This window comes from Salvelinus sp. IW2-2015, linkage group LG22, assembly GCF_002910315.2.
Source record: "Salvelinus sp. IW2-2015 linkage group LG22, ASM291031v2, whole genome shotgun sequence".
NCBI classification, from domain to species: Eukaryota; Metazoa; Chordata; class Actinopteri; order Salmoniformes; family Salmonidae; genus Salvelinus; species Salvelinus sp. IW2-2015.
In genome coordinates, this window is record NC_036862.1 from 21,863,059 (window position 1) to 21,890,969 (window position 27,911).

A 27,911-nucleotide genomic window follows, 5' to 3' on the forward strand; every position below is an offset into this window, starting at 1 on the left:
CTTGCATCAACTTCTATTGCTTGGCAATAGGCTACGGTTTACGACTGTCGCGCGTCTAAACAAAATATCTTACTATTTTACAGCATGCTATTTAAATCCTTAATAAGTCAACGAACATTTCTAAAATTAATTCTGTTTTGCCCTTCGAAATAAGAGATTCAACATAAATCGTTGTGGCTTTGAAGTTGACGAAATAGTGTACTCAAGCTACGTGTCACAGGCACTGACGTAAAAAAAAACACAGGAGAAGGCACAGCGCATTGTCCTGTCTATCTGTCTTCAAATGTCTATAACGGTCTTAAAATTTCTCTCCCTTCAAAGGGTTTCATTGTTTTTGCAGTGAACTACAGGAAAGGAAACGCCTTTTAAAACGCCCGCTCACGGCTGATTGGAGAGGAAACATGAAAGGCAACAAAACGAAACATGGGAACTCTCGTTCTGGCCTCCCCCTTGAAAAAAATACCCGTGTAAAAATKTAACCTCAACTGGGCCTATTCATTAGGCCGATTCTGTTGCAAGACGTTTCTTAAACGGGAGCAAACTGAGCATAACGGGGTGTGATCGACCCAAATTTGTCCAATAGAAACTCTTGCTTTTCTTTGGACAAATGATTACACCCCTGGACTAGGATAGAGATAGCGAGAGAGGTGTGTTTGTGATACATACATTCCAAAAAACAAGGAAAACATGATAGCAAACTATTTTTTTTATATAACCTTTATTTAACTAGGCAAGTCAGTTAAGAACAAATTCGTATTACAATGAMTGCCTACACTGGCCAAACACGAACGACGCTGGGCCAATTGTGCGCCACCCCATGGGACTCCCAATCACAGCCGGTTGTGATACAGCTTGGTTTCGAACCAGGGTGTCTGTAGTGACTCCTCTAGTACTAAGATGCAGTTTTTTACATCCCCCGGGAGCCCTCGTATTAGTGTTTTTCACCAGTTACCATTACAGTAGCCTATTACTCTGACAATACAAAGTAACATGTTTATCTTCTTATTAACTGAAGGCAGGAATGTGTACATCAAAAGCATAATAGCATTAATATATTATACATACATTTATCAATTTGCAGGACTCTCGAGAGGGGATAATAAGGCTTTCCAAGGATGAAATCCAACACCAATCGTTCATGCCCCAGCTACAATGATTTACAATAGATACTTGACCACACACACATTATTTAAACCCCATCCTTATTCTCGTGCTACACCACCAAATTATGAATTTTCCTGTATATATGAACCGATTCAAAGGATCACTGATCCAGACTATTTGCTGTTAACATGCAATAACTACTTTATCTGAAGCAGGTAACAGTAGAAATAATTAGATCAATGACAGTATTTAAAGGAACTGTGTTCCTTATATTATATTCTTGTTCTCCACTAGCATCATTGTGCTAACTTCTCAGTGTAATTCCCTGTCTAACAGAGGAACTCATATGTTCACTGTTGTACAAGGATATATTACACACAATTATATAGTTTTCTATTTATGATGTATTGTCTAAACCTTTTTATTTTCTGTTCTGTTATTCCAGTTCCCCTGTGTTTGACACTGACAGGCCTAGATTACCTGTCAATCATAATTAAAACTTGCCAGAAGATACCAACCCTAAAAAGAACATAGAAGGGACTGAGGATTGTCCCGCCAGCCTGTCTTCAAATTTCGCTACCTTCAAAGGGTTTCATTGTTTTGCAGTGAAATRGAGGAAAGGAAACACCCCCTCACAGCTGATTGGAGAGGAAACATGAAAGGCAACAAAACTAAACATGGGAACTCCCCTTCGCCTCCCCCTGGAAAAAAATATCCTGGTAAAAGTTTAACCTCAACTGGGCCTATTCATTAGGCCGATTCTGTTGCAAAATGTTTCTTAAAACGGGAGCAAACTGAACGAAACGGGGAGGGATCTACCTGAATTTGTCCAAAATAAACTATTGTTTTTGTTTGGACTAATGAATACACCTCTGGACTAGGCTTGAGAGATGTGGGTTTACACTGAGCTGAACTGAGGTCGGAACACAATCATGGTTTCATTAAGACACCGTGGAGCCGGCACGAGATATGGGTCGGAAAACATACCTCAATGCAGGGATGGGATATGCCACTGTACTCCAAATTGTACCTTTACTCACACTGATCCATCAAAGATTGAAATGCTACTAGTTTTCCCAGAAGTCAATGAAAGACACCAGACTGGAGAGGTGGAGAACAATGACATTCTGAAAACATTCTGAAAATGTTAGCTTCAAACACATTGAAGTTCCTTGTTCTCAGTCTGGAACTGGGAGGATAGGTGCCAAAGCGGCAACAAATTGCTCCTAAAGCCATTTTTAATTAGTAGCTCTTGATTCTGTCTTAAGTGCAAACACATTTTGCTAATATGCATAGTGTGTGTATGATATAGTCTACATTTAAYGACATTTACAAAGCTTGGTTATTTAGTGTCATAAAAAGAGAAGCAGAAAAGAAATACAGAAGTAAATGAGTCATAAGTGCCAACAGCTCTGCAGCTGAGGACATGTCTTCATAACCCGACAGGTGACTTTGAAATCATGAGGTTCATATTAATGCTCCTAACAAAAATGAGACAATCATGTCTTTACTCTGCCTGCAATTCTCTGTTATGATTAAACAGAGCAGGAAAAAGTATTCAAGATGAATTACTGGAATAATTTGTGTGTGGTATGGTGATGTGTGTGAGTGTAAGTGTGTGTGTACACTCAGAGTCTCTTCTTGATGAGCTTCTCCAGTTTGCGTATGCGCGAGTTCTCCTGCTCGGGGGTGGGGGTGCTGAAGGAGAGAGAGGGGCCTCCGTCGGCCCCTGAGGGTGGAGTGGGTAACCTCTGTCTGAAGAGCTCCAACATGCTGCTCTGCTCACTGCGCTTCAACCCCTACACACACACACACACACACACACACACGTTATTGCAAGAGGAAAAAACAAGAGAGAACAAGACAGAGTCAGAGGAAGTAGGCGATAACTGTTGAAAACAGGTCATTGAGAAAGACAAAACAAGTGGACCCAACCAAAGTGGCCCTTACCTTCATATCCAGAGTTTTCTGGAAGGTCTCTGGGTTCCCGTCAGCAAGGAGCTTGATGTAGTTATCCACAAACACCACAGAGGGTTCATGGGGGGCCATGACCACCTGTAGAGGGGGGGGGGGGCATCAGTGTTGCTCATACATTCACGTCTTAATACTGAAGTGCAGCGTGGGTTTTTTAGATCCCCCGTTCCCAAGAGCCATGATGGGACGACCAACTCCCAGCAAACTCATAAACTGATTCATAAACTCTGTGTGTATGCATGTGTGTGATACGTGTGTGTGTGGCCCATAAGAACAAACAGGCCCCAGAGTCAGTCCACTATCAGACCAGACAGTGTGCAAGTAGTTAAAGCTGCAAACAAAGCTCTAACATTACACTCACTGCATCCAAAATTGCATTATATTCCTCTCATAGGGCTCTTGTCAAAAGTAGTATGGGCTTAGCATTGAGACTGATTGAAATTGCTTTCTACAGAGCAGGCAGAAAAACATGGTTGACAAGTCCCAACGAATAAAAAATAAAAAATCGTAACCCTTCAAAAGCTCCTTTTCTCCACCCAAAACATTTCTCCCTCACCCACACACCAATATCCAAGCCCTCCCGCCCTCTCTCTGTGCCTAAGGGGTGTGGGCCAAAATACATATGAGAGCGAAACCAGAGCGAGATAGAGAGGAGAGACAGGACATGGAACGCTGTGGATTGTCTGGAATTTTTGAGGTTCCTTCCCCTCTGGTCAGAGTGATTTATTTAGCAACTGTCCTGGGGGGAGGCCCAGGGAAAGCCTGGAGGGACTGTGTTGTAGTTAGCTCGTAAAAACTAGAGAAAGAAAGGGAGGGAAAAGGGGAGAGTGAGAGGAAAAAAACATCCAGGCTAAAAGGAGGTGGGTGGAGGGGTGTTGAAGCCTTTCCACTCCCTCCCCAGAAGAACGCTCTGGTGGTGGGGAAGAGGGCCGGGGTGGGTGGATAGAGGGCTGGAGAGCGTGGAAAACAACCACATCTCACAGGCCAACGAGGGCAAACTGAGCCAGAGACAGAAACAACCTACAGACAGACTAACCAGAACAGGTCTACATTATACTCAGACAGCCTAATCTACTTTACTACATAGTCATCATCACCATAACCTTTACTTTGTTCTAGGGTTGTCCCAGACAACAACAAAAAACTTGGTTGACTAAGAGTCATCTGCTCTTGGACCAATTGGTAGACATTTTAAGATGTGTATTTTTCCATATAATGACACATCCTATGTGTTTTAATCAAATCAACTATATTCACTGAGCTTGACTGATGCTTTAAGCACACTCTGATTAAATTAATTAAGACACACAAATGACTAGAGGGAGTCCGACCAGCAACTGATTTGACTGTGCCGGGCCGGGCTCAGACTTGCTGCGCTGTGTATTATTATGTTTTAAATAGCGAGTGACTAAAACAAGCACCCGTTGTCTCTCTCCTCTCTGCTGCAGTGACCACCACACAACATCAACATTGTTCATCGCGCTGCCCGTGTTGCTGAAGCTGCAACATAATTACAGCCATTTCTGACTGAAAAGTTATTTTACCAAAATCCCTAATTTTATTGGGAAAAACATTCCCTATTCCCTCCACCCTGCTCTCTTTACGTGACACATGAACACATCGCATGCACGTGACCAAAGCCCTATTCACAACTGGACTAGTATTAGTAGAGAACGTTGGTTATGTAATTATTACTCCAGAATGTCCGTATATTACAGAGAACTATTCTGCCGGAATTCGTTTTTTTCCAAACTGCCCCCTGTAATTGTAAAAAAAAACAACACCTGTCAAACTCAGACATTTCTCTCAAAACACACAGATGTCAATTCACACGGGACTAGTATTATCAGAGGACCTTGGAGTTCGCCATAAAACAGTAGGTTATTCTGGCTGGAATTGTTACTCTCCTGCCATGTAAAAATTACTGACATGACAAATTCGGACGGGAACTAAAATTACAGATGTGTTGTACACATAATTACGTTACCCAACGTCCCCCAGTAAAACTAATCCCATTCGAATAGGGCACAAAAAGGCCTGACCAATAGCATATCATAATCACATCAATAAATTGGTTATAACAAACAACACCGTAACACCAAAATGTCTGCAGAGGACGTGCCAAATAAACTCGAAACTGGGAATGTTTACTGGTTGCTCAGGAGGTAAAAGGTAAAGTCAGATGTGTTGATTAATTTGACTAGTTGTGGAAAATACTGGAGATCAAAAAAAATAAGGTAAGGTGCTGTTAGATTAGGTGCTATTAGATTACAATATAATTATATAATACATAACAATATAATTACATTGTTCCAAACGGTCAGAAGAAACAACACTAAATAATAATGGAATAATAAAGATAATGGAATTCATTGCCCTTGACAATCAACAGTTCTCTGTCGTGGATGATGTTGCCTTTCGCCGAATGGACGAGCACCTTGAGCCCCGGTACACCCTACCAAGTAGGCGATATTTTTCAGATGTTGCTCTACCGGAGTCACACAGTATTGTTGAAACGCACATATATGAGCTACATGCTATGGGCGTCACTGCCATTAGCTTCACGACTGACATTTGGACCAGCGACGTCAGCCCCACGAGCATGCTGAGTCTGACAGCACAGTGGGTCGACGAGGATTTCGTACTGAGGAAAGCCGTATTGCATGCTCAAGAATTTGCTGGTTCTCATACCGCTGCTGCCATTTCAATGGCATTTGACAACATGTTTKAAAMTTGGAAACATGAACACACTCCTAGYGCCATTCRAACAACTGACTGGAGAAATAAGCTCATCAACTGCGTCTGCAGCAGACGTGATACCCTCTGTCATGGCATTGAAACRCCTGCTCAACAACAAAACTGCCGACACAGRCMGTGAGGTTAAAACTTGCAAAAGTACTCGAGGCTGTGAACAAGTGAATCGGTGGAATTCTCTGAGCCGCTTTACTGTGTCGCCAACATGCTCGATGCTAGGTACAAGGACCGCTACTTCGATGCAGACAAGAAACAGGGTTTATGTGAATTGTTACACACAGCTGGACAAGATGGAAACAGACACAGTGACAGTGCGCACCGAGGAAGAGAGGCCACGGACAGACAGAGCTGAAACTTCACTGCTTGACATGTATGATGAAATCCTGGTTGAGACTGAACAAATTAACGAAACACAGCAAGTAAGTAAAATAAATAGATTTTGATTATGTTTTACTGGTAATGGGGACATACRTAAACGCCAACAAAATTACTTTTTGCGTAAAAGGCTGCAAAAAAATGTAATATCGGTTAGCGGTATCGTTTTTCTTTTTGCAAGGAAAATATCACATCTGTATCGGACAAAAATGTAATATCGGTGCATACTTAATATATACATGTTTTTTTGTCACTGCTCAACTAAAGAAATCTCGATCGACCAACAGCCTATCAACCAAACAATCGACTAAATGGGGTCAGCCCTACCTTGATCATCCATGGGCATCCTACAAACATTCAACCAGGAACAGTCCATCTGTAAARGCCTGAGGCCCCACACTGACCTATGTGTTTGGATTGATAAAAAAGTAGTCAAAAGTAGTGCACTACATAGGAAATGGGGTAACATTTGGGACACAGCTGATTAATTTCTCTGGACTTTCAGCATCTGTAGGCCCTGCCTGGCCCAACATGGAAACAATTCCCTGAGGCACTTGCTCACCAGGCTGAAATGCTCATCTCTCCTTCCAGAMTCACATTAAGCATCTCCAATACAAAATYAAATCTAGAATCGGCTTCCTATTTCGCAACAAAGCCTCCTTCACTCATGCTGCCAAACATACCCTAGTAAAACTGACTATCCTACCGATCCTTGACTTCGGCGATGTCATTTACAAAATAGCCTCCAACACTCTACTCAGCAAATTGGATGCAGTCTATCACAGTACCATCCGTTTTGGACATATACTATCCACCACTGCGACCTGTATGCTCTCGTTGGCTGGCCCTCGCTACATATTCGTTGCCAAACCCACTGGCTCCAGGTCATCTATAAGTCTTTGCTCGGTAAAGCCCCGCCTTATCTCAGCTCACTGGTCACCATAGCAACACCCACCCGCTCCAGCACGAATATTTCACTGGTCACCCCCAAAGCCAACACCTAATTTGGCCGCCTTTCCTTCCAGTTCTCTGCTGCCGATGACTGAAAATGAATTGCAAAAATCACTGAAGCTGGAGACTTATATCTCCCTCACTAACTTTAAGCATCAGCTGTCAGAGCAGCTCACAGATCACTGCACCTGTACACAGCCCATCTGTAAATAGCACACCCAACGACCTCATCCCCATATTGTTATTTTTTTGTTTGTTGCTCTTTTGCACCCCAGTATCTCTACTTGCACATCATCATCTGCACATCTATCACTCCAGTGTTAATGCTAAATTGTAATTATTTTGCCTCTATGGCCTATTTATTGCCTTACCTCCCTACTCTTCTACATTTGCACACACTGTGCATAGATTTTTCTATTGTGTTATTGACTGTACGTTTGTTGATGTGTAACTGTGTTGTTGTTTTTGTCGTACTGCTTTGCTTTATCTTRGCCAGGTCGCAATTGTAAATGAGAMSTTTTTCTCAACTGGCCTACCTGGTTAAATAAAGGTGAAATAAAAAAGGTTGAAGAGAACAACTCTACAAACCTTGTATGACTGTTCAAGGCCTTCCACACATTCCCCTTCGTCTGCCGCCCATTACTGTATGTAAACATAGTCAAGACATTCCTCTATGGACTAACAGCCTTGTGTGTTTCACATGTGGAATCATCCATACACATCCCGGGTGACGACACTGAGGAGAGGCCACTTACCAGTTGTGAATGTCTGAAGTTGTTGCAAAGCACTATGGGCGAGCGGGTGGACATTTTGAAGCGTTGTCTGTAACGGCTGATAGATGAAATGTGTGAAGCAAGATGTGTAATTCAGGGCAAATTATTGCTTTGTGGATTGGCATATTTATCGTACAAGCAGAAAAGAAAGGCCATATATACTGAATATCTGGTAACTAGAAGTTGATTTGTATAAAATAATCTGATATATAATATTGACAAGAAACACAGAAAGGGAGATGAGGCTATGCTTGCATCTTCAGTAGTCCTATTGGTTGTGCTCAGAATAGATTAAAATAGGTCCTAATGGCTCTGATGGCTGTGGCTGATGTAGGTAGCATGATTAGAGCAGGTTCCAGGCTGACCAATAAAACAGATCAGTCTGACCATTAGAGCAGGTCCAAGGCTGACCATTAAAACAGCCCATTAGACAGACATCGAGGCTGCATTCCTTTTAGGCAGGCAGTTAAGCGTGTGTGTGTGTGTGTGTGTGTGACAAGGGGGTGAGGGAAATTTCCTCTGGGATCGGGTCACAAGCCTTGGGGGCAGATTTAACTGGACTAGGGCAGGGTGAGGGGATAGGCTCTAGGGCAGGGTGGGGTTTGTCTGAGAAGACCGGTGTGTGCCATTGTCTTTCTGCATTCTATTGGTTAACCCTGGGGCAAGGTCAACCAATCAGACTGTATTTACTCTGTAGAAGAGACAAGCCATGGATACATGTGTCTGATGCGTGTGAGTATTCACAAAAGTGTGTGTGTGTGTTTGCTTGCGTGAGTATACGCGGATGCCTGCATTCCCTAACCATTCACACCTCTCTTGGCTTCAGCTGGCCGACACGCTGTGTGTGTGTGTGCGTGCACGTCCGCATATGTGTTTTAAAGCCTGCCTTCCTCTCCTGTCTCTCTCATTAAAATCCAGGGGTACAGCTCAGTTCCTATTCCTCAGGTACCTAATGTGAGGTGGCCTTCTACTGGGAACTTCGGCATAAAACTCTTTCCTTAGTCGGGTTAAAAAGAAAGAATTAGCCTGTAAACAAGCAGTTATTCAATGAAAATAAAACTTAAATCGATAATCTGGTCAAGTCAGACAATGTTCATACTTGGCTCAGAGGTCAAACTGCACAAAACTTAAGACAATAGCCTGTATTTAGTCTTAATATTTAATGCCAAAACACAGGAATGAACAGTGGCTATAGTCATGTTTAACCAAGCCAGTGTATTTAAAGGGTAGAGGTTACTGGTTAGGATTAACCTTGAGGCGTGGGTTAAGGTTAGGCTTTAGGGTCAATTAAGTGGTAGGATTAGATAGAAGTGACTGTAGTGAAACTTTGTTGCGTAGTTGYACAGAAATGTTGTAGCATGGTTGAAGAGAAACATTGTTGCATGGTAGTGTTAAGCACCTATCAGTGTCTAAAACGTGTACATATACAGGCAGCAGTGTTCTAGAACATTGGACCATTGGCTTTCATACTTTTAGAATTCTCAGTGCGGCTTATGCAACTTCAACGGTCAACACATTCAAATAATAGAGGAGCTGCGTTGGTTGGGAATTTTGGGGAGRTGCTGTGCGTCTCGCGCAGCTGGTGGTCTTAGAGCCATGTATCTGTCACAATGGGACGTCGGACTAACGCGTCTCGGCGTCTGTAGACTCATTATGCTTTAGTGTCACAGGGCTCACCTTGAGGATCATCTCAGCGCGGGTCATCCCCTTCACGACTATCTTGGTGTAGCTGGCTGGGGCCTTGCGGACCACCTGAGACCCTATAGAGGGCAGATCCAACAACACTGTCTTCAGGGAGTGGGTGTCCAGGAGGAGCTGAAGAACAAAGCAGAAGAAAAAAAACAAAAAGTTACCAATAAAACTAGCTGAATTATCAGCTACAGGTAGCAAACAAACAATTGTCAAAAAGTTTGTATCGTTTCGGAGACCGTAAGCATAATTCTACTTAGGTAAAGGCTAATGAAATAAAAGGGTAAGTATGTTTACCTGTTCAGCCCCCACCATGCTGATAGTCTTACACCTGAACAAGTGGTTGATGAATTTAGGAATGAAAGAGCTGAGGGGGAAAAAAGACAAGATGGAATATAAATTAATTGAAAACAATATAGAATTTAGCATTTCTGAAAATGTCTTTAAAATCTCAGAATCAATTGTCTTGTCAATGGGAGTACCAAGTCTTCCTCACACACATTGACGAACAGTGAAGAGGGAAGTAACTCACTTGGTGAACTTGATGCAGAACTGGGTGAAGTATTTTCGTGTGGAGGCCAGGTTATCTCTGATGATGGGGACGTTCTGTTTGATGTGCATGATGACTGACGTCACATAGGGACTCTGGTCACCTACATGCTCTACGCTCTGCCATGGCATCTAGAGGGAAGGAGACCAAGAGGGACAGTGAGGGAATGGTTGAAAGTGAAAATAGAATATGACAGTGTAAGGAGGAGAGGAATGCAGTGTGTGTCACACCTTGCTCATGGCAGTGAGAGCAGGGTCACAGGCAGCATCCAGGTCCTGAACAAGCAACTGGATACTGTTGGAGATCACACTGATAGACACAGAGAGAGACAGAGTTTACCGTCATGGGACTTCACATCCAATTATTCCACTTTATCTCAAACTATTGTTCATTTTGAGTTGGCAGAAGTTGCTCCTAGGATTTGGTGCGTACTTGCTGAAGGTGTCCATCTCTCCAGTCAGGTTGATTCTCTCCACCAGAGTCTTATCCACCTTCTCCTTCAGCTTCTCCTCCAACTGACAGATACAGAATAGTTTAACATGAAGTCTAGGCCCGTGTGTGTGTGTGTGTGTGTGTGTGTGTGTGTGTGTGTGTGTGTGTGTGTGTGTGTGTTCTAACCTGCTGTGTTGTGGCCAGACAGTACTCTGCAGTACTGAGGATGCTACAGATGAGACACAGCTCCTCTACAKTGAAYTTAGCWGCCTCCGAACCCTCCTTCTCCTGCAGTAGACTCTTGATGGTCAGTCCTCCACTGTTACTGCTAGTCCTGAGAGACAGAGAGTGTGTGAGAGAGATTGAGAAAAAGAGTCAATAGTTCTCTCGTGAATTAGGGACAGAAGTGTGCTCACATGAGCTCTAAAGGGAGCTCATAAACCTAGTGTGAACTGACAAGGAGAAATTCCTGTCTCTAGTTACAGGTTTTAATTCAAAGCAAGTTTTGTATAATTGAGACAGCCAGAGACATACACACAGACGGGCATGGTTACCATGGCTAAAACGCCCCCCTCTCATTAATAAACGCCACAGCCGAGATTTCTGGGAAAACCACAACACAGCTCCAACCCCCAAAGGGCCCCCTTTAAAACTCCACAAACCAATACACACCACACAAGAGGTCTGTGTGTGTGCATGTCTATCAACCACAGTGAATAATAGGTCTTATAATGTGGCCAGCGAGCCAAAGATGTTTTCGCTCATGAAGTATTAGTCCTCACCGCGATGTAAACATCTCCAGCACCACATGACATGCAAACCCAGACTATCAAACAAACCCCGGAGAATGACGGATCACTCTTCTGAATGAACAAACTAACTTTGGCAGATTCCTTCATCAAAAGGGAATTGAAGCAAATGACAGCATATATCATCCTTCAGAATTTTTACCTTGCTTTGACAGAAGCATTTGTCCCAGTCCAGCTCCTAGCAGGCCACAGTTTATACTGGTTGTCATAGTTCCACTTGTGTTTGAATATTTTCCCTAGCAAAGCCAGAAACCACCCAAAAAATGGTTTGAATGAAAACCAGAGTACACGGTGGTCTTCCAGAACCCGTACTGGGAAGTACTGCAACCCTGGTTCTAGGGCCCAATACAGTATGTGAGCAGCATGAATAAAAAGCACTTACTAAATAATTACTAGACCTACATCACACAAATAAATCTGATCATCATTAGGCTAGGCTGTAATAAATTACTTGGGCAGGTTTCCAGACAGTATCTTCCAGGCATACTCTCTGAGGTACTTCTGGAAGATGGTGGTGAAGGCGATCATAGGTTCCCCTGTGCTGAGCTGAGAGCACTGCACCATGCACTTCTTATAGTAGACAAACAGGTCAGCACAGCTGGGCAGCACCGCTCCACCGTCCTCCGTGCCCACCTTGGGGGGGCCCTGCGCCCGGAAGTCTGACACAAAACGGTCAATCATCTCCCCCAGGTTCCTGAGAACAGTAACACACACAGTTCAGTGATGAGCCCCAGATACCAGCACACACACGCAGGTTGACRTTTATTGCCATGAATTTTGCCCTGGAGGCAGAACTGAGCGATTTACACTAGATGGGCCAGCTGAAAATTCAAAATTGGCTTCACCATAAATATTCATGAAAACAAAAATTAGCTTTTTGGTCTTAATTTAAGGTTTAGCATTAGGGTTAGCAGTGTAGTTAGGGATAGGTTTAAAAATCAGATGTTATGGCTTTGTGGCTGTGCCAGCAAGTGACCACCCTGCAGAGCTGCCTCCAGAGCAAGATTCATGACAAACGCCAACCTGCCACACACAGTTCAGTGATGATAAAATGGAAGAGAGACAGACAGGGTAGGAGATTCTCCCTCAATTGCGGCTGTCTTCACTGTACTTTGATATTAATGTCTAAACGGCTGTTATGGTCAAGTACTTTACCCCACTGTTACTGTAAAATGAAGAAGCCAAGGACAAAAAACTAAACCCACTTTGTATGAACAATCAGGTCACTATTCTCTCTCCTGTTGTATTCCATTGAGACAAGCTGCTTTGGAAACGCCTAATGTAGAATCGTCTGGCCATGTCTGTTGTGAAAGGAAGCCATAGCCAGATAATGTAAGTCCCAGTCAGACTGACAAACACTAAATGCTCCAGAGGTCCAATACTAGGGTTTTCCGCGAGACCGACAAGCCCCAGATAAGTGCCTTGTTTCTGGGGAGACCCCACGTCTGAGGGGGGAGGGTGGAAGGAGGTGAGGGAGAGGAAAGAGTGAGAGAGAAATAGAGAGTGGGAGAGAAAAAAAGGAAGAGAGAGGGAGGAAGAGAAGGAGAAGAACAATCTGCTGCAGCACCACTTTTCAATCCCTCTTTCTCAGCGTCTGTGGTCATGCAGCTCATAGGAACCGTTTCAGCCACAGCAGAGAGAAACAGAAAGAAACAGAAACAAGAGAGGGAACGACAGGGGGGTGGCTGATGAGGGAGAAAGGAAAAGTTCTGGGCACACAAATCTGTGCCAGATCTTTACATCACACACAACTCACTTGTCCTGAGACTCGATGTAGACATAGAGGTGAGACTCGAAGCACTTGGAAATGATGCCATGGAAGGGGTTGTCAGGAGCCTTGTGCTTCTTGGGCTGGGGAGCGGAAAGTGGTCAACAATGTAGGATGTAATAACTACTCATGATTTCTCTCTTGGGGATGAGTATTTTCTTTCCAAAGTCATCCCGTAAAAGGTCCTATCGAGATCCTTCTAGAGATATTCCCATCATGAATCACCATGACACAGGAAATGACCTCAGTAGGTCAGCCTATACCTATCAAGGTCGATTTTCAGACAGGGCCATCTCAAACATGTCTTACCCTATCCAGATCCTCCTCCATCTCTGACCCATCCTCTCCAATCTCGTCCTCCAGGAAAGGGTTGGTGGACTCCAGTGGTGTCTCCGGCTTCTTCACCTGAAAACAACATTACAGTCAGCAATGATGGCCCGAAGATAATGATTGTGTGTGTGTGTGTGTGTGTGTGTGTGTGTGTGTGTGTGTGTGTGTCTAACCCCGGGCCCGTCGGTGAGGGTGCACCCATAGAAGCGCTTGGCGAGCAGCCCCTCGAAGTTGGTGGTCCTTTGAATGGCAAACAGAAGCAGCTTGACCTCAATCTCTTTGGCCCGCGTCCGCATTACTTTGGCCAGCTCTGTCCTGGATGAGACAGAGACAGACACATAGGGTCGTCAACACGTCACATTGCAGCATGAATGATTGTGATAGCAAGTCAGTGCTCATGTAGGCTAACAAAGACTAAATCAACTGTATACTGAATAGTGTTCGGATGATAGGAGCACAACTATTACAACAGTTGATAGAATGTGATGACAGTGAGGCACTGGCTGTCAACAGTTTCCAGCACAGGGGTGTGTGTGTGTGTGTGGGTACCTGGTGATGTGGCAGAACTCCACAGCGATGCGTTCAGTCATACACCACTCTTCAGGGAACATGCGTCCGTACTTCTCCTCATAGTCCACCAGCTGACGCTTAATCCAGGCGTAGCGCCGGTCAATCTTATCCAGCCAAGCTACCTGAGTCAGGTCAGTGGACAAACACACTTTCAGGTGGAGGTAAACACTAGCATTATTTAAGATCAGTCAATGTACATCTCAATGATGATTCACATGATCTACAAAGGAAGAAATACTAGTTTGTGTTTGGACCACAAACTAAAATATATTTTTGTGTTCATTATCCCCATTTGTACCTACTGAAAATCCCTTGTGTAATGGACCCAAAATGGCTGCCTTTGACTTTAAACTAACAGACAGCGTTTTAACTACTTCGCAGATGTGAAACAATCATATCAGTAAAAAAATTAAATACCCAGTTTATGCTTCAAAACCAACTTTATAAGAGGTTTTAAAAATAGGTTATATTTTACTTTAATTCCATAACGTACATTAAGGCATTGTTGCAGTTCAATATAATTCACCAATACATTTCTTGGTACTCCAAAAAATATTGCTTAGGTTGTAAATCACAGCTGGCCTGGTACATTGTTTGCTGCCTCCACCCATTTGGGTCGCACCGCTTCAGTTTCAATAACTAAATATTTAGAACATATACGGACGACTGAACTAAGGCTGGGAATGTCAATACAATCAAACTAGCAAGAGCAATGATAACAAGTCAGTCATAACGTGGCTAATAGGCTAGCGCATGTGTCAAACACAAGGCCCGCGGAACGAATAGGACACACAAGCGAGTATAACAGTTGAGTCATCTACTTTATGAAATTACAGCCTGATGCGCTGGCATCAGTGAATTCAGCAACATTTGAGAAGTAGCCTAGGCTGGCTACTCAACTACAGTACAATACATTTTGAGTGCACCATATAGCAATGCTGCATTCAACAGCACCGGTGTTCCATGCAGTGCAAAACATTTTTAAATACGTTTTCAGTTGAAATGTTACAACCTATAGCTAAGAATTTTGTTATTTGGAGTTATTAAATACTTTTTGATTAGGTTCGCACCATATTATGCACATCTGTAAGCACAGCAGCAAAGGTTGGACAAATATTTATATTATCTTTTGTTTTAATGTTAAAATGCTATATACAGCATCCTGTGTACATAATTGGACATTATAAAAGGGACGTATTTTTTTCAAATAAAATAATTGCCTAGTCGGGTTGCAGTTGCACATTTTTTGTGTSTAAACAAATAGGCTATGTCTGGCACGCGAATATATTGTGCTTTTTAAATATGGCCCGTGCGCTTATTGAGTTTGACACCACTGGGCTAGCATATCTATTTATGTAGCTAGCTATTTATTTAGCACGCTAAAACACAGAGGCTAACGTTAGCTAGCTAGCTGGCTGCAGGGATGATGTCATGTCATTGGATAAGAGGGTGAGTGATTGACTTTTTCCCTCATATCGCTTTTCGGTGGCTACAGCTATAGATACAGGTGTCATTTGGTTAGCTAGCAAKAAATGTGAATCACTTTGCTAGCTAGCTATGCTGAACTTGAACGACTTATCTACAGTTGGCATATCTCTTAGTTGTCAATCAAATTAATTTGGCATCGATCTAATGGGCAGGCAGGCAAGTTCACATTTACTTGTCAAAATTCAGTTAGGACAAGCGTGCATTGGCAGACAAGCTGCAGAACGACGAGCAGGGTACTATTCACCATCGTTTATCAGTGCAATTTTGATGGCCAACAACCTAAAATGTTTGAGATGGTTTACCTAATGTTCCCTTGTTAGATTTTTAGCTCATCTCGCTCTGTCTAGCATTCGTTTTTGGGTCTTGTTGTTGATGTGCATAGGCAACTGAGGTAGAGATAGCGTACCTTTTCATGGTTGTTTGATGAATAGGACTGTGAAGTTGCCAGATGTAAGAGGACTCCCAAGTGGTATTTACACATTCGCAGAAATCCATTCAAGTGTATTTTGTGGCTTTTGGTGAATGCGTTCTAATGATCTAAAGTCGCACTGTTGCAACTGCCTGTAAACACACAGTCCAGTTCGATGTGTATGATGGCAGGCCCTTGTGGCAAATAGCTTTTTTGCATATAGGCCTAATGTAGCTCTGATTGGCTATGGCGCACCGGTCTGCATAGACTCCGGTCCTGGACAGGGGCCGATGTTTTTATTAGATTTTATTTACTGCAGTGTCTATTAATTGTCCAAACGCACAGCCGCTTTGCCACTCTATATTGATATAGAATTTTCACAAATGCCTTACTATACATAACTCCCAAACATTCTATGAATTTATGTAAACGGCCACATTCAAATTCTCGCTTGTCAGAATCATATCATATTCCTGGGAGTGCATATGAACAGATTTGAATAATATTTAATGTTGCTAAAATGCTGTCAGTTCCACTTTAATGCTTAGCAGTACAATAAACTGAAACTTACATCCTGGTTCTCCTGGAAGAGCACCATGTACTCAGAGAGGTGCTGTCTGATGAACTTCTTGATGATCTCCTGTTTGATGCGGGGGTCCAAGACGTTGGCCACGAGACAGGCATCCCTCAGAACGTTACTGGGCCCCCCTGCTCTCTGGRGATATAGAGTACACAAAATACCTTGGGTTAACACACATACAATTATAATATACATCAAATAGATAATGTATAGTCACACATACAATTGTTTTATGACGCACATATATCACACAAGGCATTCACCTTTGACCCCTGAGCGGGGAAGGCCTCTTCAAAGTCTGCCAGGATCTGAGTCCCCAGCTCGCTTTGGGCCACTTTCACCCTGTGGATGACACAAACAGTGGAGAAACATTGACAAAACATTGCCGTCGTGAAAGCTGGAGCGGAGTTTAGAGCTGGTGTAGCATAACTGTAGATATTTTCATCATTAAACGGTTTCCCAAATGGTAGCTAGGTTGGGTGTGACCCACTGGTAAGTTGTGACTGACTGGTTTCAGGCCGTGGCAAAACTGGCATGACTTGGCCAGTGGTTTTGTTTACTCATTGGGACAGACAAATTCCAGAAGAGTTTATTGGGTTACACAGTACAGCACATAGTTCCATGGTGGGAACCAGAACATCTGGCCAAATGTGAAGAGTGAATCTGGTGGGGCATTCAGAGTCCAATCTTAGAGCAACAAGAAGAACCTTCCAGAGTAAACAAGATGGATACCATGCCACAGGGTGGGCAGTGCCCTGCAGATGCCCCTGACAACCAGTCAGACCAATGCTCCAGCTGTCCCTCTGTCTGGTCATCCCACCATTAGTTTGTCAATTTCTTCTGAAGACTCAGTATTTTCCATTTACCCTTTTCCAGATAACAAAACAGTGGTGGTAAGAGTGTGTGGGTGGCTTTGATGGACATTGGACACACAACTCTGGATAAACATAAGTTTGTGGAAGAAAAAATAAATAAATTCAACGACACCTCCCACACACACACAAACACACTTCCTTACTCTCCTAAATTCATGTTTTTATCATCCACTCCAAGGCAAACAGAGCAGATAGCATAGCTAGCTCCCCCAGCCAGAGGGACATAGGGACTAGCTGGGTTGAGGGCTGAACACAGACCTTACTCTGTAGTGATGGTATGGGGTCTGGACTAGTGCTTAACACACCCCAGAACTGTTCCTGTGGAGGGGAAAGAAGAGAGAGGACAAAGGCCTACTCTTTCAATCACACAAACAAGAGCACATACACAAAGAAACACTCTCGCTCTCTCAAACACACTTTTCCTCTGGCACGCACACACAAGGACACTCTCTCAAACACACCCAGCCAGAGGAAAGCACAGCCCAAGCCCTCAGTGGAAAATGTCTGCATAAAGGAGTTCCTATTCAGTGCATCTCCTTCCTGTGTATTTCAGCAGCCTGCAGCCTCCTCTCCTCAGTAAATATAAAACAGGGTCTGACTGATGAGCACAACAGAATTCCTCTGGGCTCAACAGGCCTGGCCTGGGCTGGCTGTCAGTTCAGAAAGAGAATGTGTTGCCCGTGTGTGTGCATGTGCAGGGGTGTGTGCGTACATGCGTGTGCGTGTATGGTTACCTCTCTGAGAGCTGTCTGATTTGAGGGATGCCCATGTATTTGTGGAAGTGCTCCAGGACGTTGACTACACCCTGTAGCAGGTTAGCCACCTCTCCATACTGCCTCTTCCTCGTCATTGCCCTGGGACACACATAGAACACATCACTGACAGTTCTAGCTTGGAGTTCTGGATAATGGCTACACATACGAGCAGCCACTTCAACATCTAGTCAATGGTATATGTGCCAAACTAAGACAGACCCAGCACCTTGCCTTGAGGCAGTAACAGTGCACAATGGTTTCCAATGATCTTTAGTATTCCTTTTTATGTGCCAACTCCTAACTTGAGATGCACATAGAGCTACATTTTCACAAATCTTCCATTGACATCAATGCATGTATAACAAGAAAGTCTGAGTCGCCCACAAATATTTAACTTTGGAGTCATCCCTGTGTAACTTCTAGATCGGTGCTTTTCAAACTATGGGTCGCAGCCCACCGTTGGCACTCCCCTCCACGCCCATAGGTGGCACGGTGAGTACCCACTCTAGAGAGTCCACGCCACCGGCCAGCATGTGCAGGTGGTTGAGGGTGGTGATGGAGGTGGTCAGGTGACGCTTAGCATGGTCCAGCTGTTTGATGTCCCGCGTTATCTCCTTGACCTAAGAGATAGAGAGAGGGAGGGGTGGGGGAAGCGGTAGAAGAGTGAGGAGAGGGTGACAAGGAGCGGCGAGAGAGGGGTGCGAGGAGCGCGAGAGAGGGGGGGCGAGGAGCAGCGAGAGAGGGGGGGCGAGGAGCAGCGAGAGAGGGGGGGCGAGGAGCACGAGAGGAGGGGGGGCGGGCAGCGAGAGAGGGGGGGCGAGGAGCAGCGAGAGAGGGGGGGGAGGAGCAGCGAGAGAGGGGGGCGAGGAGGGATAGAAGGAAAGGAGCAGAAGAGGCGCGAGGAGCAGAGAGAGGAAGGAAGAGGAGGGGATAGAAGTAGAGGAGCAGAGAGAGGCGAGGAGATGAAAGAGTAATAAGACATCTGTTTGAGTTGAGACATAATTGCTACAACATACCCATTGAGGGAGGGGTTCCTCTCCATTGTTCCCTCTCCACCCACCAAGCCCAGCAGCCTTCCTGTGACCCCCCCCCCCCCCCACATACACACACACACACTTGTTTCTTCTATCCTCGTGGGCCTAAAATAATTTCCATTCAAAATCACATTTTCCCTAACCTTAACCTGTAGCCCTAATCCAACAAACACCTAACCCTTACCCTAACCATAATTCTAACCCCAATTGTAAACCTAACCCCTATGCTTAAAATAGCATAGGATAATTTTCCTTGTTTACTATCCTTGTGGGGAATTTAGGTCCCACAAGGAGAGGAAGAACCAACCCACACACAGCAGGAGGTTTAACTCCACTTATAATAACACTACATTGTAGTCAGAGTCCCCAGGGGCAACCTCAGTCACACACACAGTCACACAAACAGGGACACCCTGAAGCTTTAGACAGGGTAAACAAGATGGCTCCTGTGGGAGTCTGGCTGTGTTTTGTTTGTTACATCACATTTAGTTTAAGATTCTCAGCCTTGTCCTTAATGTCTTTGATTTTGCCAAAGAGCTGGCCGATGGCTACCTGAGCCTCCTCCAGTGCCTGGGAGGGAGAGAAAGGAGAGAGAGACAGGGTTGAAAGAGGTAATTTAGGTACCAGGACTCTCTAAACAAGTTTACTTTCTGGCAGACATCTCTTCAGACACAGTGGGATGTAGCTGACATCTAGCAACTAATGCAAAGAGGGATTCTTTTCAACTTCTCTATCGTCCCTTAGCCTGGTACCAGATCTGTTTGGCGTGACAATGGCCATAGGAGTTGGCAAGACAGCACAATAGACCTGGGACCAGGCTATTTAGTCTCTCCTTACAGCAGGCCAGAGGCTAGTGTTCACGTAAGAATTTGGCTCTAGGTTTCAAGATTACAGGCTAATCAACCCCATCTTTGTTTAGTAGGAAGAACCAGGGACATTCTGGAGTCATGCTATTCTCCTCTCTTCCTTGTCAGGTTGTATTTATAGGCACCCCAGCAGGGGAATGGAAAACCAAACAAAATAGCGTGATGAGAAACCAGAAGGAACGGCGTGGGGATGAGAAACCTCTCCCACAGTTTGCTCTCACATTCCAGTAGGTAAGAAAATCGGTCTCCTGCCAGCAGCTGCACACAGAGAGATATCCTACTACCCATTCCCAACCCCATAGCCATGTATTTGAACCCCAAAAACCCATGTTATAGACTAACTGACTGGCTAGCCAGAGGACCTGCTCATGACATGCGTTATCACATTGCTCAGAGAGGGGTGTCAAGCAAAATGTCAAATAAAGTGCAACTCTGGTCAAAAGATGTACAGTCTCTCCAATCCTCTAAAAATGTTATCCTATTGACTAGTGTTTGGCCACAAATTCTTGGAACAACTGGGGTGGAGAACAGAGTGGGGCTTCTTTCACAGAGAAGTAAACTAATTGCCATCTAATATTTCTATTTTACGCCACGCAGCTGGGCTTTGATGGTCTGAGTTGGGCTTTGGCACTGCCATCTGATGCCAGAGTAATTGGGGGTAACTGGCCTAACACTGGCCCAATGTGGGGTGTGTCTGTCTGTGTGTGTGGGTGGGGGGGGGGCTCTCCTCTCCTTCTCACAAAGATGGAATCCTAACAGCCGGCACCAGCTGCCCAAGGAACGTACCACTTTTACAAGGCTCTTCAAAAGTAGACGTACAGGGAAAACACACACACTCTCTTCCTCACACACAATCTGCTTGTTGACAGCAATGGATCCCTTTTTGTCTCTGAAGGAAGCAGCATCTATTCTGCTTAGAGGTTTAGCATGATGACAGGGTCACAGAGCCAGACTCAAGGTCACAGCCAGACTCTCTGTATGTGGGGACATACACACACACACGCAGTGGTAGACCCCTCAGTTAAACCAGCGGGCATGCAGGGCAGGCTCTGATAAATAGTAACCATGTAGTTTGTTACCAGGAAAAAGCTAGGAAAGTCAGGGGCAGGAAGCTGAGAACCTTGGTTGGTCATGACCTGTTGAGGGTTGCCACTGGCCAGGACCATCAACATACTTAGAATACTTTACAAAATGCCTCACTTCCTTGAGCTTACCATTGATTGATCTATACCTGATTGAATAAGTGAAAGCAAGGTCTCTACAGTAACTGCTTTCACCAATCCAACCCTCTCAGATCTGTGATTACCTCAGAGGAAGGGAGGATGTCATTAGAAGTCGACCGATTAATCGGAATGGCCGATTAATTAGGGCCGATTTCAAGTTTTCATAACAATCGTAAATCGGCATTTTTGGACACTGAATACATTGCACTCCATGAGGAGACTGCGTGGCAGGCTGACTACCTGTTTCGCGAGTGCAGCAAGGAGCCAAGGTAAGTTACTAGCTAGCATTAAATGTATCTTATACAAAACAATCAAATCTTAACATAGTCACTAGTTAACTACACATGGTTGATAATATTACTAGTTTAACTAGCTTGTCCTGCGTTGCAAATAATCAATGCGGTGCCTGTTAATTTATCGAATCACAGCCTACATCGCCAAACGGGTGATGATTTACCAAGCGCATTCGGGAAAAAAGCACTGTCATTGCACCAATGTACCTAACCGTAAACATCAATGCCTTTCTTAAAATCAATACACAAGTATATATTTTTTTAAACTGCATATTTAGTTAAATGAAATTCATGTTAGAAGGCAATATTAACTAGGGAAATTGTGTCACTTCTCTTGCGTTCTGTGCAAGCAGAGTCAGGGTATATGCAGCAGTTTGGGCTGCCTGGCTCGTTGCGAACTGTGTGAAGACCATTTCTTCCTAACAAAGACCGTAATTAATTTGCCAGAATTTTACATAATTATGACATAACATCGAAGGTTGTGCAATGTAACAGCAATATTTAGACTTTTGGACGCCACCCATTCGATAAAATACGGAACGGTTCCGTATTTCACTGAAAGAATAAACGTTCTGTTTTCAAAATGATAGTTTCCGGATTTGACCATATTAATGACCTAAGGCTCGTATTTCTTATATTATAATTAAGTCTATGATTTGATATTTGATAGAGCAGTCTGAGCGGTGGTAGGCAGCAGCAGGCTCGTAAGCATTCATTCAAACAGCACTTTCCTGCGTTTGCCAGCAGCTCTTCACAATGCTTGAAACACAGCGCTGTTTATGACTTCAAGCCTATCAACTCCCGGGATTAGGCTGGCAATACTATGGTGTCTATAAGAACATCCAATAGTCAAAGGTATATGAAATACAAATGGTAGAGAGAAATAGTCCTATAATAACTACAACCTAAAACGTCTTAACTGGGAATATTGAAGACTCATGTTAAAAGTAGCTTTCATATGTTCTCATGTTCTGAGCAAGGAACTTAAACGTTAGCTTTTTAACATGGCACATATTGCACTTTTACTTTCTTCTCCAACACTGTGTTTTTCCATTATTTAAACCAAATTGAACATGATTAATTATTTATTGGAGACTAAATAGATTTTATTGATGTATTATATTAAGTTAAAATAAGTGTTCATTCAGTATTGTTGGTAATTGTCATTATTACACATATAAAAATCAGCATCGGCTGTTTTTAGTCCGCCAATAATCGATCGGCGTTGAAAAATCATAATCTGTCGACCTCCAGATGTCATTTTGATTCAAACAGGCCCCGAGAGACAAACTACCTTTAAACACCTTAAGAACCCACCAGAATACTAATTCCATAACAGCCTGAGGCCCAAACAACCAATATCAAAAACACACACGCTGAGTAGAGCCCATAGTCTGAAGACCCTGATAAAGACCCTGAGAAGCCAGCTTGCCTCTCTCCTCCTAACGTTAATTTCCTGTGTTTAGCCTAATCGCCCAAGTGTCTGAGCATTGGGAAGGGTGTCGGGAGACCAAAGCCCAGCACTAGTCTGCCTGGCTGAGATCGCTATCTCTACTACGCCCCCATCCATCCTCTGTTCCAACCCAGTCCCAGACGGGGGAGAGGCCACATTTCAACCCTGCAGAAATAGAGCACTGTCTGCCACACATGTGGRCTCTATTTGGAGGTTTTGGAGGAGGAGGGGAAGGTAGGGGGCGGTTAGAGGGGGGTTTCTTCACTGACAGATATGAAGAGATGTGGATGTCCCCCACAATGACAAGTCACGCATTCCTCCTATCCATAGACCCTGTAGTTTATTGGGTAGGTCTAGGTTGTACATAGTAAATTAAGACCTTTTTCAACATTCAATAAACAGTATACAAGGCATTCTTCATATGTACCAAGCTCTTATCATACTGAACATACACATTTGTTCATAAAGCAAACAGGCGAGGACACAATAAGTAGCTTATTCTCTGCCCAAAGTACTCCATAATAACAGGGACAGAAATATGTTCTGGTATATTACAGGAGAGGGCAAAGGCATTGAGAATCCAGTATAAAAGAGCTGGATGCTTGGTCCATAGAAATAGAATGAGCATAGATTTGTATGGGCATGTCCATTCTAGTCATTCTATTTCTGTGGTTGGGTGGGTCACTAGTGTGTCCAAAGTACATGGTAACCGTCACATTAACCCAGTGTTAAAGGATACGTTCATATTGTTTTGGGGAAAAATAAACAGCAACACATCAACAGAGATGAACATCAGAGAATGAGAGACGGAAAGAGAGAGAGATGAATGACAGAGGAAGAGAGTGACCGAGAGTTTTCCGTACTGCATGTAATATATTGTTGATTTGTGTTGTGTTTGTGTATTTGTATGCTGAGGTCACAAAATGAAATTCCATGTAAAATGGACAATAAAGTCCATGGTATGAAAAACTGAGACAGAGCAGATGAAAGAGCAGAGAACCCAACTTGAATTCGTAAACTTCCCTTTCTGAACTTAGATTAAATATTTATGTTATGTTTGCTTCTCAAGGAGGTTCCCATTCCATCTCAGTGTTCCTAATAAGTACATCCAGATGCCAGGAGCTACAGTAAGACATCTGCAACACACACAAACACACGTAAGACATCCGCATGCACACACAATAACCATAACCCATCCACATGCTAGCCGGCCGGATCCCCATCCGCTGCCTCATTGACGACCATAAAGCCCCACAGCTGACCTGATGCACATGGGAAATGTACAGTGTATAGCTGGATAATGGTTATGGTGACTGAGCTATGCAAGCTCAATGCAGTTAACATTTTCTGGCATGAATGGCTAGGCTACATGTAATTGATAACAAATGTTTGGTTTGTTAATGAGCCTCTCTCCCACTCCTATAACGCCCCACCCTCCCTCCAACACTGAGCCTCCGCCACTCACTGTTCCATACGGACTCAATGCAGCCACAATAAGCTTGTTGAGAACAATGAATCAATTTCCTCAGGGAAGAAATAGTTTMTTTTTTATTTTGTCTGCAAAGTTTCATAATCAGGAGAACAATAGTATGTCTGAGAGCGACTTATTCATCACTTATAAATTGTTTACTGTGAGATTGTAAAGACTAAAAAGAATGGGGAGGAATGGAAGCAACTAGAGTTGACTTAAATGGGATTCAGGCAGTTTAAATTGCAGTGAACCAGTGAGACATGTTTGGCCTTCTGGTCCATGTTACCATGACGATGGGCTGGCCAGACCACTTGTAGCTGCTTTTGACAGCTGCTTAGTAAAAGAGCTGGCAAACAACAACAAACCAGTCCGAACTGCTTAGAGAAGACTGAATGGAATGATTTTCCAGTGTGTGTGTGTGTGTGTAATTCATTCCATCATAATCAACAACATCAAAGAGCCCCTCCTAGTCCTAGGACTCTCATATGCACCCACATACATACACCCAAATTCCCCCCATCTGCTCCAAATATCCCTGGCATTCCGATTTCATCTACCCCTCCCCTGAGGCCTGGGCATCTAAATCTCCATCCGCACCCTGCTCTGATGATCACTGCCAGTCTGCCGCCCCTACAGACTAAATATAAGGGGAATCTTTCCAGCCCTTCTCTACCTCCGTTCTTTCCTCCATCTTTTGTCAACTCTCTGTTCCCCGTCTTGCCATTAGGAGTGCTCAATTAAGTAGGTGGATTTGGCACCTTGGGACACACTCTGCCAAACTAGCGTGCCAGGCAAGTGTGCACCCAACCCAACAACTTTGTGTCCTTTTCTCCTCTCCTGTTCTCGCTCTCTCCATCTCTGGCTGCAATGAACACCTCTCCATCTTTCTATCTGCAGAAAGGATTCCCTCAGCTCTGTGGGAGATGTGGATGGTTCAGAGGCCCTCGGCTACGAGACCACCAGACCAGAAACCCAACGGTACAGTACCATGCTTTCGTGCTTACCAACCCCATGGGTTAGTGGATTCTGTCCAGAACATTTCCGATAATCCAGCGGTAACAGAGCAGGACCGGACCACCATCACAGAAACACGCAACACACACTGAAACAGCTCCCCCATCAGGTGTCACGTTCCCCTCAAAATCACAGTTCCCTGACAGAGCGAGGATCTGCATTACAGTACATCAATGTTTTTTCCGACGTTCTCAGACGGGAAACGGCGGGACACCAAACCACAGGTACAAATGTAACCCCTGAATAAAGGAGCGGAATTATTCCCTGAAGGACAACAGTAGTTCTAACAGTAGGGAACGGGATGGTTCTGACTCATCCTGTCCTTCTCCATGGCATTAGTGAGGACAGAGAAACAGAAAGAGGAGCACCAACATATTTGTCTGGGTTAGGAGTAATAACACTGGAGAAAAGGTTGCAAAGCATCTCAGTTAACCAGTCTGTTGGATGGATAAAGTGTGTGTGTGTGTGTGTGTGTGTGTGTGTGTATAGGGGCATGTGAGAGACAGCAGGTGTGTACAGAGAGTGTGAGACTGAGGCAGCAGCAACATGCTACAGTCTTGTAGCCACAAAGTCAACCCTCTGTGGGTTGTGTAGACTGACTGGCTGCCTCTCTCTCCACCAAAAGGCCCTACTGGGTCTCACAGTAAGCTGCTACTGCTGTTCATCTATCAAAGCACTCTGTCGCTGAGCCCAGTGCTACATACCAAGCATACCAAAACACACACACACACACACACATATATACCACCCTTCCAAACATGCACACGTGCTGACACATGCGCACACCTTAATCCTTAAATTAGCTCATAAATAACAACCAACAACCTAAGTATTTACACAGAGTCAGAGGTATTTTCCAGGAAAATGATCCAAGAACAACAGGTAGCACACTGAAGAGTAATCCCAGACGGTCCCCTCACTCACCTGTCTGCCATCCTGGCCCACATTGGTCTGGCCTCTCACCACCGTCCTGATGTTGTCATCCAGACACCTGAACACACACACACACAAAATAAATAATATTCTGTTAAACTCATGAAAAAAAGAATAATAATAATAACAAAGTGAGGTCACTCACCGAATCTTCAGACGGATCTTGTTGACCACATCATCTATATTAGCCAGTGACTGAGGAAACACAGGGGTATCATGATTATGTATTAACTCAAATCCATTCTTCACACAAAACCAAGTTGTATGGACTGATTTGTATGATGAAGGATCCTTTTCTAATGTTACAAAAGGTACGCAGGCAGCACCATCTAGTGGGCATTTCATCATGATTATTACCTTCTACTAGGTCAATCAGACCTTTGTTTTGCTAGGCCATACCCATTTGTTTTCATGTTTAAATTAATTTTTTGAAAAGTCAGGAGAGCAAGCAAAAAAATAAAAGTAGACACTTAAAAATACTAAAGCATCTTTATTTCAACACATAGCGACCTACTCAAGAGATTTTAGCATCTTCCGGAGCCTAAAAGAGATTATTCAGCCATAATTCAAGAGGAAGTTGTGTCTCGCTTTACTGGAGGCTTGAGGTTCAGATTTTTACATTTGTATGGCCTTTTTTAGCCTGGCTGACGAGACTCATGTGGCAAACAGCGAGGGAGAGCTGTGACACTTGTCTGTTCACAGGAGTCAATTTGTCGGTTCCATATTCACACAAAAATTTATTTGAGCTTTGATTTGTTCTCCCAAACGTTTTTCCCCCAGGGAGATTTCCCCTGGGGGGGTTGAAAACAACACATTTCACTGCACCTATCCCGTGTTTGTGACAAAGAAATAGTACCTCTCATTGTTTGGATTTGAAAATTCAACAGTTGTATTGGAAGGGGGTCGGTGCTCGGGAGCCATAGCCCGGTTCAACAGAGGGCAGCTTAAATGAATTCCCTCAAATCGGTAATTCGACGCATCGTGCCTACAACATCAAGAAGCTTTTCCAGACGAGATTCCCTGTAAACACGCCAATTCAATACAACTATGACCGTAAGTGACTTTTTTGTAGCAGGTTATGAGAACTTAGGCAGCAGGTTAGGATAATTTACGCAGCAGGTTAGCAGAATGAACGCAGCAGATTAGGATAATTAGGTTAATGTTAGGAAAAAGTTTAGGGTTAGTGAAAATAAATAACTTTCGGTCGTAGCTGTATCAAAGTCCCTTTCCAGACTGAAGTCAGGAAGACTGAGTTYGGTGTCAGCCAGCTGCTAGACTATAACTTTGTATCATCATGTAACAACAACATATGTATGAAATTATATAGCTTACTGTATTTATTTATCTTGCTCCTTTGCACCCCAGTATCTCAACTTGCACATTCATCTTCTGCACATCCTACCATTCCAGTGTTTAATTGCCATATTGTAATTACTTT

General features: G+C 43.8%; 1 protein-coding gene across 3 annotated transcripts in view; it reads right to left on the reverse strand.

The window, feature by feature from the left end:
* Nucleotides 1–699: 699 nt before the first annotated feature.
* Nucleotides 700–27,911, reverse strand: part of LOC111982647 (vacuolar protein sorting-associated protein 53 homolog) — a 31,645-nt gene continuing 4,433 nt past the window's right edge. For 2 of the 3 annotated variants that reach the window (XM_070434119.1, XM_024014252.2), the window contains 20 exons: nt 26,619–26,668; nt 26,465–26,531; nt 19,704–19,790; nt 18,691–18,806; nt 18,166–18,285; nt 16,820–16,898; nt 16,548–16,691; nt 14,059–14,201; nt 13,683–13,824; nt 13,489–13,584; nt 13,168–13,262; nt 11,863–12,105; nt 10,789–10,936; nt 10,603–10,685; nt 10,401–10,479; nt 10,153–10,301; nt 9,918–9,987; nt 9,609–9,746; nt 3,055–3,159; nt 700–2,903 (listed from right to left, as the gene is read on the reverse strand). In XM_070434119.1, coding sequence (XP_070290220.1) covers nt 2,733–2,903; nt 3,055–3,159; nt 9,609–9,746; nt 9,918–9,987; nt 10,153–10,301; nt 10,401–10,479; nt 10,603–10,685; nt 10,789–10,936; nt 11,863–12,105; nt 13,168–13,262; nt 13,489–13,584; nt 13,683–13,824; nt 14,059–14,201; nt 16,548–16,691; nt 16,820–16,898; nt 18,166–18,285; nt 18,691–18,806; nt 19,704–19,790; nt 26,465–26,531; nt 26,619–26,668 — 2,325 coding nt within the window. In that variant the 3' untranslated portion in view covers nt 700–2,732. Of the gene's footprint in view, nt 2,904–3,054; nt 3,160–9,608; nt 9,747–9,917; nt 9,988–10,152; nt 10,302–10,400; nt 10,480–10,602; nt 10,686–10,788; nt 10,937–11,862; nt 12,106–13,167; nt 13,263–13,488; nt 13,585–13,682; nt 13,825–14,058; nt 14,202–16,547; nt 16,692–16,819; nt 16,899–18,165; nt 18,286–18,643; nt 18,807–19,703; nt 19,791–26,464; nt 26,532–26,618; nt 26,669–27,911 lie in introns of those variants that run through there. The other variant, XM_024014251.2, reaches the window with a different exon arrangement.